The 13617-nt window shown below is 42.0% G+C and overlaps 4 protein-coding genes across 4 annotated transcripts in view; 2 read left to right on the top strand and 2 right to left on the bottom strand.

The window, feature by feature from the left end:
- LOC140292462 (NLR family CARD domain-containing protein 3-like) overlaps nt 1-13617 on the bottom strand; it is a 596771-nt gene that overhangs the window by 187915 nt on the left and 395239 nt on the right. The gene's annotated exons all lie outside the window — the stretch shown is intronic.
- LOC140291480 (NACHT, LRR and PYD domains-containing protein 3-like) overlaps nt 1-13617 on the top strand; it is a 227820-nt gene that overhangs the window by 57424 nt on the left and 156779 nt on the right. The window lies entirely within an intron of this gene.
- LOC140292044 (tripartite motif-containing protein 16-like) lies at nt 454-2127 on the top strand. The gene has a single exon (XM_072379459.1). The coding sequence runs from the start codon at nt 454-456 to the stop codon at nt 2125-2127; it is 1674 nt and encodes a 557-aa protein (XP_072235560.1).
- LOC140295263 (uncharacterized) lies at nt 7013-13022 on the bottom strand. The gene is made up of 6 exons (XM_072379645.1): nt 13011-13022; nt 10859-10982; nt 9996-10076; nt 9300-9427; nt 7612-8710; nt 7013-7071 (listed from the first exon to the last, which is right to left on the bottom strand). The coding sequence occupies exons 1-6, from the start codon at nt 13020-13022 to the stop codon at nt 7013-7015; spliced, it is 1503 nt and encodes a 500-aa protein (XP_072235746.1).

Genomic DNA, 13617 nt, shown 5'->3' with positions numbered 1-13617 from the left:
GCAGGTTTTTACCTCTTCTGAAGTCCAACAGCCGTATGAGAGCTCATGTTTCATGTCACGCACTTGAATGCATCAGTCTGAAGATTCAGGTGAGCATTTCAGCAGAAGATCATGATTTATGAATTTCAAGCTGCTGCAGAGCAGGGCTGATTATATAAATATAAATGAAAAGCATGAAAATACTATGAAACATAGCAACATTTACATTTCTTGTCAACAACCCCTTGAACAGTCCTGCCTGGATTGAGGTGAAACCAGCACTGTTCCCTTGTTCCCTCCCCAAACTGATCTGAAGCTGGGAGGATGTGTGAAACCATTGTGTGATAGTAGAGGAGCTCTTAAGTGAAGATCAGCTGATCAGCTGCAACAAAAGGAGGTGGAATTAGTTTTGTATCACAGCACAGACGGTGTTTCTGCTCTGAGAGTCACACACTGCTCTGCCAAATGGAGGAAATGGCTCAGAAAAGGGTTAAACTGGACCTGGAAACCTTCTTTTGTTCGATCTGTCAGGATCTACTGAAGGATCCGGTGACTATTCCCTGTGGACACAGCTACTGCATGAACTGTATTAAAGGCTACTGGAATGGAAAGAATAAGAAGGGAATTCCCAGATGCCCTCAATGCAGGAAAACTTTCACACCGAGGCCTGTCCTGGAGAAAAGCACCATGTTAGCTGATTTAGTGGAGCAGCTGAAGAAGACTGGACTCCAAGCTGCTCCTGCTGATCTCTGCCATGCTGGACCTGAAGATGTGGCCTGTGATTTCTGCTCTGGAAGAAAACTGAAAGCCATCAAGTCCTGTTTATTCTGTCTGGCCTCTTACTGTGAGAAACACCTTCAGCCTCATTATGATGTGACTCCATTCAAGAAACACAAGCTGGTGGAGCCCTCCAAGAGCCTCCAGGAGAACATCTGCTGTCGTCATGATGAGGTGATGAAGATGTTCTGCCGTACTGATCAGAAGTCTATCTGTTATCTCTGCCCTGTGGATGATCATAAAGGCCACGACACAGTGTCAGCTGCAGCAGAAAGGACTGAGAGGCAGAGAGAGCTGGAGGGGAGTCGACAACAAATCCAGCAGAGAATCCAGGACAGAGAGAAAGATGTGAAGCTGCTTCAACAGGAGGTGGAGGCCATCAATCAGTCTGCTGATAAAACAGTGGAGGACAGTGAGAACATCTTCACCGAGCTGATCCGTCTCATCCACAAAAGAAGCTCTGATGTGAAGCAGCAGCTCAGATCCCAGCAGCAAACTGAAGTGAGTCGAGTCAAAGAGCTTCAGGAGAAGCTGGAGCAGGAGATCACTGAGCTGAAGAGGAAAGATGCTGAGCTGAAGCAGCTCTCACACACAGACGATCACAACCAGTTTCTACACAACTACCCCTCAGTGTCAGCACTCAGTGAGTCCACACACTCATCCAGCATCAATATCCGTCCTCTGAGGTACTTTGAGGATGTGACAGCAGCTGCGTCAGAGCTCAGAGAGAAACTACAGGACATTCTGAGAGAGAAATGGACAAACAGCTCACTGACAGTCACTGAAGTGGATGTTTTACTGCCAGAACCAGAACCAGAGCCAAAGAGCAGAGCTGCCTTCTTAAAATATTCATGTGACATCACACTGGATCCAAACACAGCAAACACATATCTGTTAGTGTCAGAGGGGAACAGAAAAGTGACAGTATTGAGACAACCTCAGTCTTATTCTGCTCATCCAGACAGATTCACAGAATGGTGTCAGGTCCTGAGCAGAGAGAGTCTGACTGGACGCTGTTACTGGGAGGTGGAGAGGAGAGGGGGAGGAGCTGATGTAGCAGTCGCATACAAGAACATCAGCAGAACAGGGAAGGAATGTGGATTTGGACGTAATGACAAATCTTGGGCATTGAAATGTTACCAAAACAGTTTTGAATTTTGCTCCAACAAGATGAAAGCCTCCATCTCAGGTCCTCAGTCCTCCAGAGTAGGAGTGTACCTGGATCACAGAGCAGGTATTCTGTCCTTCTACAGCGTCTCTGAAGCCATGACTCTCCTCCACAGAGTCCAGACCACATTCACTCAGCCGCTCTATGCTGGAGTTAGGATTGGATGGACTGGAGCCACAGCTGAGCTGTGTGAAGTGAAATAAAGGTATTCAGTCAGTTTGTTGCTGAGACTTCATTGCTGTGATGTCTCTGCGCTGCTGTTCTGTTGTTTATTTGCTGCTTTTTCCTGTTTCTGCAGCCATGGAGGATATCACTGCTAATGCTGAGTTTTATTCACAGAAAGATTTCTCCACATGAAAATCTAAACTTCTCTGAGCTCTGAATGTTAGTTGAATCCTTGTGTTGATGTGTTTGTATGTTGTTGTTTCTCTTCCACTTCATGGAGCCAAACAGAGAAATCAGCAGACCTTCCTTTATCACAGATTCTTTTCACATCTCATCACTTTGTAAATGTGAAAATAATTCTGCAGTTAAACTTACTTTGATCTGTTTCAGAGATCAAATGTTGCTGCTGCTTTGAAAACTCTCAGTAATGATCTACTTGGTAACCCAGAAACTAAATGTTCTGATTCTGGATGTTTTTCTGGAAATAATAAATTGTGGATTCATCCTGATCATGAATTGTGTTTCTGTGAAAATGGGAGTGAGGCTGTCACACCACCAGCATCCCTCATGGTGGCAACACACGGCGGCAACAAGTAACTGCTTTGTTTCAGAGATATTTGTTGAAACCCATCTGTGGCTGGAAGAGTTGCTTTGGTTCAGGATCATATTCTGGGTTTCACCTGTTTGCTCACAAACGCTTCAAACTCGTTTCTGAACGTGTTCTGAGATGTTGGAAGAAACTCAGAAAACAAAAAGAACGACATGAAACCTCAAAGTGATTCAAATCAAAGCTAAATGTAACAATATTATATGATGTCAGTCATTACAGGAGATGTCATTTGTTCTCAGAGACAAGAAGTGGAAGAAGAATTCTTGGACATAAGTCACAGAATCAGAACCACAGAGATTTTGTTTCAGGTAAAAACTGTAGATTTACTTTTTATTTTTACTCAAACTACAAAAACATTCATATGAAAACATATTTGAATGTAAAAAATAGAATAAATGAGGCAGAATGGCACACTTTGGAATAACGTGTTATGGAATGATTAAAGGTGATGTGTGTGATCTTACATCATATTCTATGATCTGATTCTGTTCTTTCTGATGTTTTTTAGTATTAGTCTGAATGTGCTGAAGTTATCAAATGAATGTAGTGGACTAAAAGGTACAACAGAGTCTCTGAATGTGGTGGAGCACAAATAGAAAGTAGCACAAGCTAAAAATACTGAAAACATTGTAATTATGTTCAGTATATTTAGTCACTTTCTGCTGCTGTCAGCGATGGACTTTTCAAAGAAATCTGACTCAGCTCTGATCATTAATGAGAATATGATGAAGAAAGGATCATGTCATCCAAATGAATGAAAAGGTTTTGTGGTGGGGCTGAGAACTGTTTAACTCTCATTGTTCTGTTCCACGTATTGTTTTTGGATCGTCACAGGTACGAGTTTGGGTGGAGCGGGTCAGAGTAAAGTGGAGTTTCCAGCAGACTCCTCAGTTTCAGTCGGGTTTGGAGACCACAGATGGAGAGATGACTGCGCTGTTTGGTCTGCCACTTATTGATAAAGTTAAAGTTCACAAAAAAAGAAACAATAACAGGAAGAAGTTCCCTGAAAGCAGCATCAGTGTTACAGGTTGTGAGTCCTGTGAACAAACTGACACAGTGTGATATTACAGATGTTTAAATCTCTCTTTTCTCATGTCGTCCTGCAGGTTCACAGCTGAAATCTGAAAACTAACACAAGAGGACGCCTTCATCCTGCTCACAGGGATGTAGAGGAGGTTTAAGCTCCTGCTCTGTTCATTCAGACTGAACTCTGCCTGTGTTCTGCTGACTTTGACTCAGAACATCTTAGCTGATTTTAAGTCGTAATACAGACATATTACCTAAAGTCTCTTTTAACTATATATAGCTTATAGGCCTCATTGAAATGAGTTTAAACAATTAATTTAAATAAACCCAAGAACACCCTCAGACAGATACTGGTTCATTCAAAGGATTAAACACCCAAACACAAACTGGGTGGTGTTGTGTATGCAGTGCAGACCTCTTTATAGGAGAGACCAAACAACAGCTCCACAAGCGCATGGCACAACATAGGAGAGCCACCTCTTCAGGTCAAACTCAGCAGTGCACCTACATCTCAAGAAGAAGGGACACTCTTTTGAGGACAGTAATGTCCACATTCTGGACAGAGAAGAGATGGTTTGAGAGAGGAGTCAAGGAAGCCATGATCATTGGAATCACACAGTCTTAAAGTGGAGCTTCTTCTTCTTCTGTTTCTATGCAGCTGAGCACTCACATCATGATGATGTAATGAAATAAATTTAATTTCACATCCAACAAGGTTTAAAGTTAATATTTATCAGCTTTGATGCTGCTTCCACATCTCTTATTGTCTTTAATGCAGCTTCAGCTGTTATTTGATGTCTTTTGTTGAAACATCTAATCACCCTGTGACACATACGGAAGTTGATCAGCTTCAGCTGACAAGACACCTCAGTTTCTTTTTGGCTCTCAGTCTCCATGTTGCTGATCCTGGATCTTCTGAGATGTTCCAGGTCATTGTTGGCTTTGATCCTCATACATTTGCTTTTGCATTTGACACAGCCTATATCATGCCAACGTTCATTTGGGGCTGCGGTTTTTCGTTTAGTTTCAGAGTTGTTCTTGGATTCAAATGTTGATGAGTTTCTGTGACAGATAGGCCCAAGTCCCCCTGAAACCATGTAAATCAAATGGAAGGAAGGATAGTTTTCCATTTAATGTAAAGTTATCCTGAAGAGAATAAATATGACCACAGACCATCAGCACCGGCCTCCCCAAGGGGTGTGTTCTCTCCCAGGTGCTCCTCTCCACATACACAACTGCATAAGCCTCGAGAAGCACCTGGTATTCCCAGGCAGTCTCCCATCCAAGTACTAACCAGGCCCAACCCTGCTTTGCTTCCAAGAACACGCCTGATCTTGGAAGCTAAGCAGTTCTTGGAAGTTCCACTCCATTATGGAGATGAGGAAGCAGATGACGTCATAAGATGCAGCTAGACTTCACATCAAACTTAAATGATATATTGCTTCTACAGATGTTGTCTGTTTGTGAATCTTAACTTAAAAAAAAACCAAACATGTTCAGTACAACAGAATAAAACATGTTTCTACTTTCAAACGGATTGCATATTGCTATGTCCATCAACTCATAATTGATGTCATGTTTGTCTTGAATGGTGGGAGATCTGTCCACAGTAAAACAATCCTAACAAATTGGCTCTCTATGCGGCTACTGTTACACACAAAGGAGGCGGGTAAGAAACTGCGTTACTGCCCGTAATTTGCTCAGCAGCATTTAGAACTGAATTATAGTAAGTAGACCTGTCATTTGTGGGCCAAATATGTATCACATAGGAAATACAGCACAGATGTTTGATCAGGTTATTTATCCTGAAAAGTCTTCCTGTATATCAAATACTGAGTTGATATGTTGAGAAAAGTCAGACGTTTGACTTCACTGTCAACTAGTTGCAGTGTGGCCACCCTCCCACTCAAAATGCTAAAGACGACTATAGAGCCAGACTGGAGCATGATTCAGGCACCAACGACCCTGCAGTTGTGTGGAGTCCCCTCAGAACCATCACAAACTACAAAGGTAGAAGCCCTTTGGTCGCCCCCTCCCCCGGACTAGCTGACAATCTCAACGTTTTCTACACCAGGTTACAGAGACTACCTGCTGTTCCATTGTGCCCCCCATCTCACAGGCCCACTCGTTACCCCCCCCCCCCCCTTAACTCACTCACCGCCACCCACCCCTCATCTCCCCCTTTCCCACACACACATTTCCCCCTCTTCCACAGTCTCCTGCCCCCTCACGTTCACAGCTAAAGATGTTATCAAGGTCTTCACTCAGCTGAAGCTCAGGAAAGCCACAGGACCTGATGGCGTCTCCTCAGCAACAGTGAAGCAGTGAGCTGCCCTGCTGTCACCAGTGTTTTCAGACATCTCCAACCAGTGCATCTCTGAATGTCATGTGCCATCCTGTATCAAAACAACCACCATCATCCCAGTTCCAAAGAAGGACAGGATAATGTGCCTAAATGACTACAGATCTGTCGGTCTGACTTCTGAGGTCAAGAGCTTCAACTTTCTGATGTGTCATAAGGTGATCAAATGTTTCAAGAAAAGACCCCCCCCCATCCCCACCTAGAGGAAACACTGTACAGGGAACAACTCCAAACCTTCTTCAGACTGCGTTAAAGATTTCAGGTTCTTTGGATAAGATCAAATTGGTCAACTTTCTCTCATAATCAAGCACATTCTCTTGAAAAATATTTCTGCAGCAAGAACATGAAAAGCATGAGAAATGTTCACATCTGACCTTTAATAAAATACAGACGTATGCAAAGCTGGACTTCACATGAAACTGAAATGATATATTGCTTCTACAGATGTTGTATGTTTACGTAAATATCCACAGCTGGTGCAAAGCTGCTTCTTTTTAATCTTCATTTTACACAAAACATATATGTTCAGTATAACAGAATAAAACATGTTTCTACTTTCAAACAGATTGCATATCTGTTCTTCAACTCACAATTGATGCCATGTTTCTCTTTAACAGTGGGAGATCTGTCCACAGTTAAAACAATCTCAACAAAAAATAAAGCACTTTCAATCGTTCTTCAAACATGTGCTACCCACAGAACATTCAGAGCAAAGGTCCTGACAAGAGAAGGTGGTAATCCACTCCAATTTTTAATTTGAACAAATGAAAGGCTTCTGATTGGTAGTGCCTGTTGCTGCTCCCAGGTGAATGTTTTCTCATCTTGTTGATTTAAACTAGTGGTTCAACGGATCGTCATTGATTCGCGATCTGCAGATTGATTTATGAAAAAAAAAAAAAAAAGTTCATGCGCATGTTCAGTCCACTCACAGCGTGGCGAGCAGAGGAACGGAGGCGCTTGAACGCCCCACGTCATTTAAGTCCCCTGTATGGGGAAAAGAGGTTAGTGGATAAAACCATTACGGTGTGTAGGCACTGTGGCACAAGAAAGTCAAATAATAGTGGAAACACATAAAGCATGGCCACATATTTGAAGCAACATCACCCCAGTGTTTCACTGACAGGAGTGAAAACGGAGGCTGCTCAACAACGGCATATCACCGCGGCAATTATGCAGTCCCTTGTTGCACAATCCAACCGGGTTAAAGCCATCGCAAACGGTATGGGTGTGTTTATAGGAAGGAAATATGCCTTTTTATGTTGCACTTTAAGTTGTTTTCCATTAATTATGTTAAAAAGAAGATATTATGCCATGTGTACATTAAGATGCTTTTATATATTTCAATTTAATTATTTAAAAGTGTTAATAAACAAAAAGATTAAACTTATGTTTATTTGTCTCGTCCTTTTTTTTTTTTTTGCAGATACAAAAAATTATCCGATCCATGACTCTGATCCGCAAACCGTGAGATTTTTGATCCGTTGCACCCCTAATTTAAACCAATCATTTATCTGCAGCGACTACTCTGGTGTCTCTTCAGACTAGATAATTGAGTGAAAGCTGCCCCACACTGACCACAGCTGTAAGGTTTTTCTCCTGTGTGAATACGTTGGTGTCTCTTTAGACTAGATAATTGAGTGAAAGCTGCCCCACACTGACCACAGCTGTATGGTTTCTCTCCTGTGTGAATACGTTGGTGTGTCTTTAGATCAGATAATTGAGTGAAAGCTGCCCCACACTGAGCACAGCTGTAAGGTTTCTCTCCTGTGTGAATATGTTGGTGTGTCTTAAGACGGGAAAATGTAGTGAAAGCTGCTCCACACTGACCACAGCTGTAAGGTTTCTCTCCTGTGTGAATACGTTGGTGTGTCTTCAGATTAGATAATTGAGTGAAAGCTGTCCCACACTGACCACAGCTGTAAGGTTTCTCTCCTGTGTGAATATGTTGATGTGTCTTAAGATGGGAAGATGTAGTGAAAGCTGCTCCACACTGACCACAGCTGTAAGGTTTCTCTCCTGTGTGAATATGTTGGTGTGTCTTAAGACGGGAAAATGTAGTGAAAGCTGCTCCACACTGACCACAGCTATAAGGTTTCTCTCCTGTGTGAATACGTTGGTGTGTCTTCAGATTAGATAATTGAGTGAAAGCTGTCCCACACTGACCACAGCTATAAGGTTTCTCTCCTGTGTGAATACGTCGATGTGTCTTAAGATGGGAAGCTGTAGCGAAAGCTGCCCCACACTGACCACAGCTATAAGGTTTCTCTCCTGTGTGAATACGTTGATGTGTCTTTAGATCAGATAATTGAGTGAAAGCTGCCCCACACTGACCACAGCTGTAAGGTTTCTCTCCTGTGTGAATACGTTGGTGTGTCTTAAGACGGGAAAATGTAGTGAAAGTTGCTCCACACTGACCACAGCTGTAAGGTTTCTCTCCTGTGTGAATACGTTGGTGTGTCTTCAGATTAGATAATTGAGTGAAAGCTGCCCCACACTGACCACAGCTGTAAGGTTTCTCTCCAGTATGAAGCCTCTGATGATACCTCAGCTGTGACGATCTTTTGAAAACTTTCCCACAGTGCTTACAGCAGTGCCATCTTGATCCCTCTTTGGCTATAAGTTTCTGCAATGACAGACAGGAAGAAGAATGAGATTTTTTTTCAAAGCCAAAGTCAGCTTCATTGTCAATTGTGTAATTCATAGACATATTTACAACACAGTAAAATAAAATAAAACTAAACAGTCTTAATATAAGAAAATATTAAAAGAAGTATAAGGATAAAAAGTATCAAATATATGCTAGTATGTTCAAAAAAGTAGCAAAAACAATAAGCTATAAGCATAAAATGTAAGTACAAATAACAGACCATGTATGCAGTAATAAGGTAGAGTGCTGTGCAATGTAAAAAATATTAAGTAGTATGTAACATGAAGTTCACACAAAAGATTTCTCTAAGCTATCCTACACTAACCAACATATTCTAACTGGACCTTGACAGACAGAGCTGCACACGTTCAGGGTTTTTTGCTTTTTTACTAATTATATTTTGTCATGATGAACTTCTGAAAAGGAACTTGTGGTAGAACATTTCTAAATGATAGAAGGAAGTACAGGCTTGTCCAAGTTGTTCACTTAAACATCATGTAGAGGTTGGGCTGAAAAAGGTTGATGACCACTGGTTTAAATCAGGAGATCCCAACCAGTCGATTGCGTTCAGAGGCGGAGTGGCCATCGGGACGACCGGGAGATTTCCCGGTTGGCCAATGAGCTCAAGAGAACCAGCCTGCAGACTGTCCTGCGCAGCCGGGTGAAGTTCATGAGCGGCACATTGAGTTAAAACTGTTGTCAATCAAGCCTGTTCCCGTGAATAAGATTTCCGACAGCTATGGAAGTAGTCCCGATTAACTTCCAACCAATATATATATCTATATATATCTATACACACATACATACACACACACACACACACACACACATATATATATATATATATATATACCCATATATATCTATCTATACACACACACATATATATACATGAATGAGATGAATGAGCGGCTGTCTGAGAGAAAGCGGGCAAGGTTGAAGTAGCGGATGTTCATACGGTAGAAGAGGAATCGGAATTGCGTGTTAGTTTTGCTCTGTATTACACCTGATGGAGGGAAATAAAAGAAAGGAGAAAGGAGGGCCCGAATAGGCCAGAATGAAGAAGAAGCGGATGCTGGAGGAGAGTGCATCAAAATGGTAAAAAATTATGGATTTATTCCGAAACAACCAGGCGTCAATTAGTGATGCAGGTGAGTTGACAGGACACATTGTTGCAAATTACCATAACATTTGAGCTGAGTTCCTCAGTGGGGGCGGTGTCGTCATATCACGGTGGCTACGGCCGCATGCAAGTCCTTACATTTTGTTTGCGTAGTTGATATATGGGAGGTGCAGGTGCAGTCAGAATTGTCCTGGTGGATTTTTGTGTCCCAGTCTGCTCCTGATCGCAGTGGAAGGTCGAAAATTGACAGCTGTCAACAGTAGCAAGCAGCTAGCGATCAGAGCAGTTACGCACTCCTAAACATTAACACGGCTGAGGGGAAACCGAGACCAAGACCTACCATTTTTAGGGTAAGGCCGCAACTATTGCGTCAGTCACGTCCTTGCTAAACACAAGAAGCCATTCAAAGGCGGCGAAATTGTGAAGGAAGTCTTTCTCGAGGCAGCGGTATGGGCTGCACCAGTGGGTTCACTGCACTGTGCAAAGAAAGTGAATCTTCCTCGGATATCTTGAATGATCATTGTATAATTCACCAGAAAGCGTTGTGTGGAAAGATCTTAAATATGAAAGACGTGATGAATATTGCAATGACGATTTTGTGTTCAGTTTGGGCGAGGAGTCTGCAGAGAAGGCTTTTCCGTGCTCACTTAGAGGAGAATGATGCTGAGCACACAGACCTGCTGCTTCACACGGATGTGAGGTGGTTAAGCAGAGGGAAAGTTTTACCAGATTTATGGAGCTGTTCCCTGAAATCAAGAACTTCCTGAAGCTTTCAAAACATGTGGATTACCATACAAAGCCAGAGTGGCTTTTAGATGCATCTTTCCTCACTGAAAGTGAACAAGTTTAAAAGCAGGCTGCAGAGTGGTAACCTGCACAACTTCCCTCACATGCAAGTAGAAGTATAACGTTACGGTAAAGGTGTGACACAGCTTGACAGTGCACATTATCAGTAGCATGTTCAGAGCATCTTGTAAGAGTTTGAGAGGCGTTTTACTGACTTTGTATCCATCGAGCCGTCAGCCAGCAGTTATCCATTACAGTACAGGTATCGGTGTTGATGACAATGCCGTCAAAGTCAAATAACTTTTTGACCTGGAAAGCTCTGCTTTTGAGGATGAGATTCTGACATTGTAAAATGACATTGAGATCAACCTGGAGAGCATGTAGTGTTCTGGAAACTACTGGTGGAGGAGAAGTATCCCAGTCTCAGAAGATGTGCCTTGAACCTGACAGCTCTTTTTGGATCAACTTATTTGTGCGAGTCTGTGTGTGTTTGAGAGGGTTTTTGATGTGATGTGTAGTGGTTGTGTGACAACAAGAAAAAATGTTGTGTGGTTAGTTACTGCAGGTTGGAAATGATGGGTGTGGGTTTGCGATATTGACACTGGACTGGTAGATCTCGGGAGGTTACAGAACTTGAAAAGTAGATCTTAGGTCAAAAAAGGTTGGGCACCCCTGGTTTAAATGAATAAAAGTAACACTGGTAACAGTGACACTTTTTCCACATTTGAAGTAAAAGCAGAACAAACGGACGATACAGAGAGCATCGACACTCGTCCTTCTGTCTTTAATGTCCTCCACACTGACCTGAAGCCCGGTGGAACCAGAGGATGAACCAGCTCTGTTCTTTGAGGAGGGGTTTGGATCCTGGTTCTGCTGCTCCATTCTGGTCCTGGTCCTCCGACTGATGGACTCTGTCTGAAACTGTCAGTACAAACAATAAGATCCAGCTGTGGAGTGCAAACCACACTAAGGACTCACTAAGGTCACAGTTCAAAATATTCAAAATTCTGTTAAATTCAGAATAGAATTTAAGATTCTTCTCCTCACATATAAAGCTCTTAATGATTGAACTCCATCATATCTTAAAGATCTCATTGTAAGATATTTTCCAAAGAGAGCACTTCGCTCCCAAACTGCAGGTTTACTTGTTGTTCCCAGAGTTTCTAAAAGTAGAATGGGAGACAGAGCCTTCAGTTATCAGGCCCCTCTCTTATGGAATAAGCTGCCAGTAAATGTCCGGGAAGCAGACACCCTTTCCACTGTTAAGATTAGGCTTAAAACTTTCCTTTTTGATAAAGCTTATAGTTAGGGATGGCTCAGGTGATCCTGAAACATCCCATAGTTAAGCTGCTATAGGCCCAGACTGCTGGGGGACCTCATCTGTCACACCTTTCTTCTTTCAAACCCCAGCAAGTCGAGGCAGATGGCCTCACTTTCTGAGTCTGGTTCTGCCAGAAGTTTCTTCCTGTTAAAAGGGAGTCGTGTCTCTCAGGACGGGAGATTGGACCGAAGACAAGTTTCGGTGCAATCTGTTGGTTTCCTTAGCTAGGTTGTTGTTTTTTAATTAATTAATTGGATTTCATTGGATTATGATAACAATGACTTTAACTCCAATCGGCTTGAATTAGACTATATTAAGTGCCTTGAGATAAAATTTGTTGTAATTTAGCGCTATATAAATAAAACTGAATTTAACTCGTGAGAGTCGTGTTTGTTTCCGTCTCCATAGCGTTAGCGGCGCACCAGAGAAATGTATAATCTAATTCTTTTTCAGAGCGAGAAATACAATGTGTGGGGGAGTGCGTGACTAAAGACCGATAAACGTGAATGTCACGCTCAATTAGAGTTGTCACGATACCAAAATAAGTAACCAAGATACTCTACCAGACAAAGTCTCACGGTTCCGGGTATTATCGCGATACTGCAGCCTTCTTTTTTAATTATTATTATTTTTATGAACTTCAATGTATTTGTACAAGTTATAAATACTTATTAATTACGTATGTTGTTATGTGCATGATAAACATAATACTAATATAAATAATCAACATAGGATAACAAATCCTTTTAAAAAAATGTATTTGACAATAATGATGCTTCTCCATCATAATAAAACAGAGGACAAAATACAACAAACATTGTAAAATGATTCCCTTTTTATGTATTTTCTAGGTGCTTTGACATCTTTTAACTCTTCATTGTTCAGCCTGTACACGCAGAATATAGCCTAATATTAGCCAATTAGAAAATAAACAGTGCATACCAACCTGGTATTGACATAAATCTGGGTGACGACACTGCAGGTGTTTTATGAGGTTAGATGTGTTGCCTCCTTTGGCTCCTATAGCTTGGTGGCAGCGCCTGCACAGTAATGGCCATCGTCTATTTACTTTACCGTCTGTGCCTTGTTTAAACCCAAAATAGCTCCAAATGTGGCTTTAGGAGTTTGTTTTTAGTGGTGCCACAAGCACGCTGCGACAGACTTACCGCTCGGTTTTTATGTATGTATGCTCGGTGTGTGTGTGTGTGTGTGTCTTGTCTCGTGTCGGTGACCGCAGTGCGCGCGTCTGGGCGAGACAGAAATTTTGTTTTGAAGCGAATTTCTATCGAAGCGGAGCTGTCTACATGGAGTTCGTTCCAGCCGTCAGAAACACAGGAACAGCCAATCAGCGAACAGATGGGCGGACCCAGCGTGCGGAAACAGCCGAACTGCTCTCGGTGAGAAGATGAATGTATTCCATGCCAGAAATAAGGTCTAGGTTTAAAAATACTGGAGTTCCCCTTTAAGTCCCACTTTAAGATTTAAGCATGAGATGTGGCATGTGTACATTAAACACATCAGATCACATGTTTTCGCTCCACAGTTTTATCAATAAGCCAAATGATATCCAGATCAGCCTGGAAATAACTATTTTAGATTTTACATTGATCATTAAACTTTTTAAATCATAAAAAATTTCTGCAAAACTACAGA

This window comes from Leuresthes tenuis, unplaced genomic scaffold (genome assembly GCF_036924035.1).
Source record: "Leuresthes tenuis unplaced genomic scaffold, fLeuTen1.0.hap1 SCAF_1, whole genome shotgun sequence".
NCBI classification, from domain to species: domain Eukaryota; kingdom Metazoa; phylum Chordata; class Actinopteri; order Atheriniformes; family Atherinopsidae; genus Leuresthes; species Leuresthes tenuis.
Note: the sequence above shows the minus strand (reverse complement) of the source record. Positions and strands in the feature narration are given on the sequence as shown.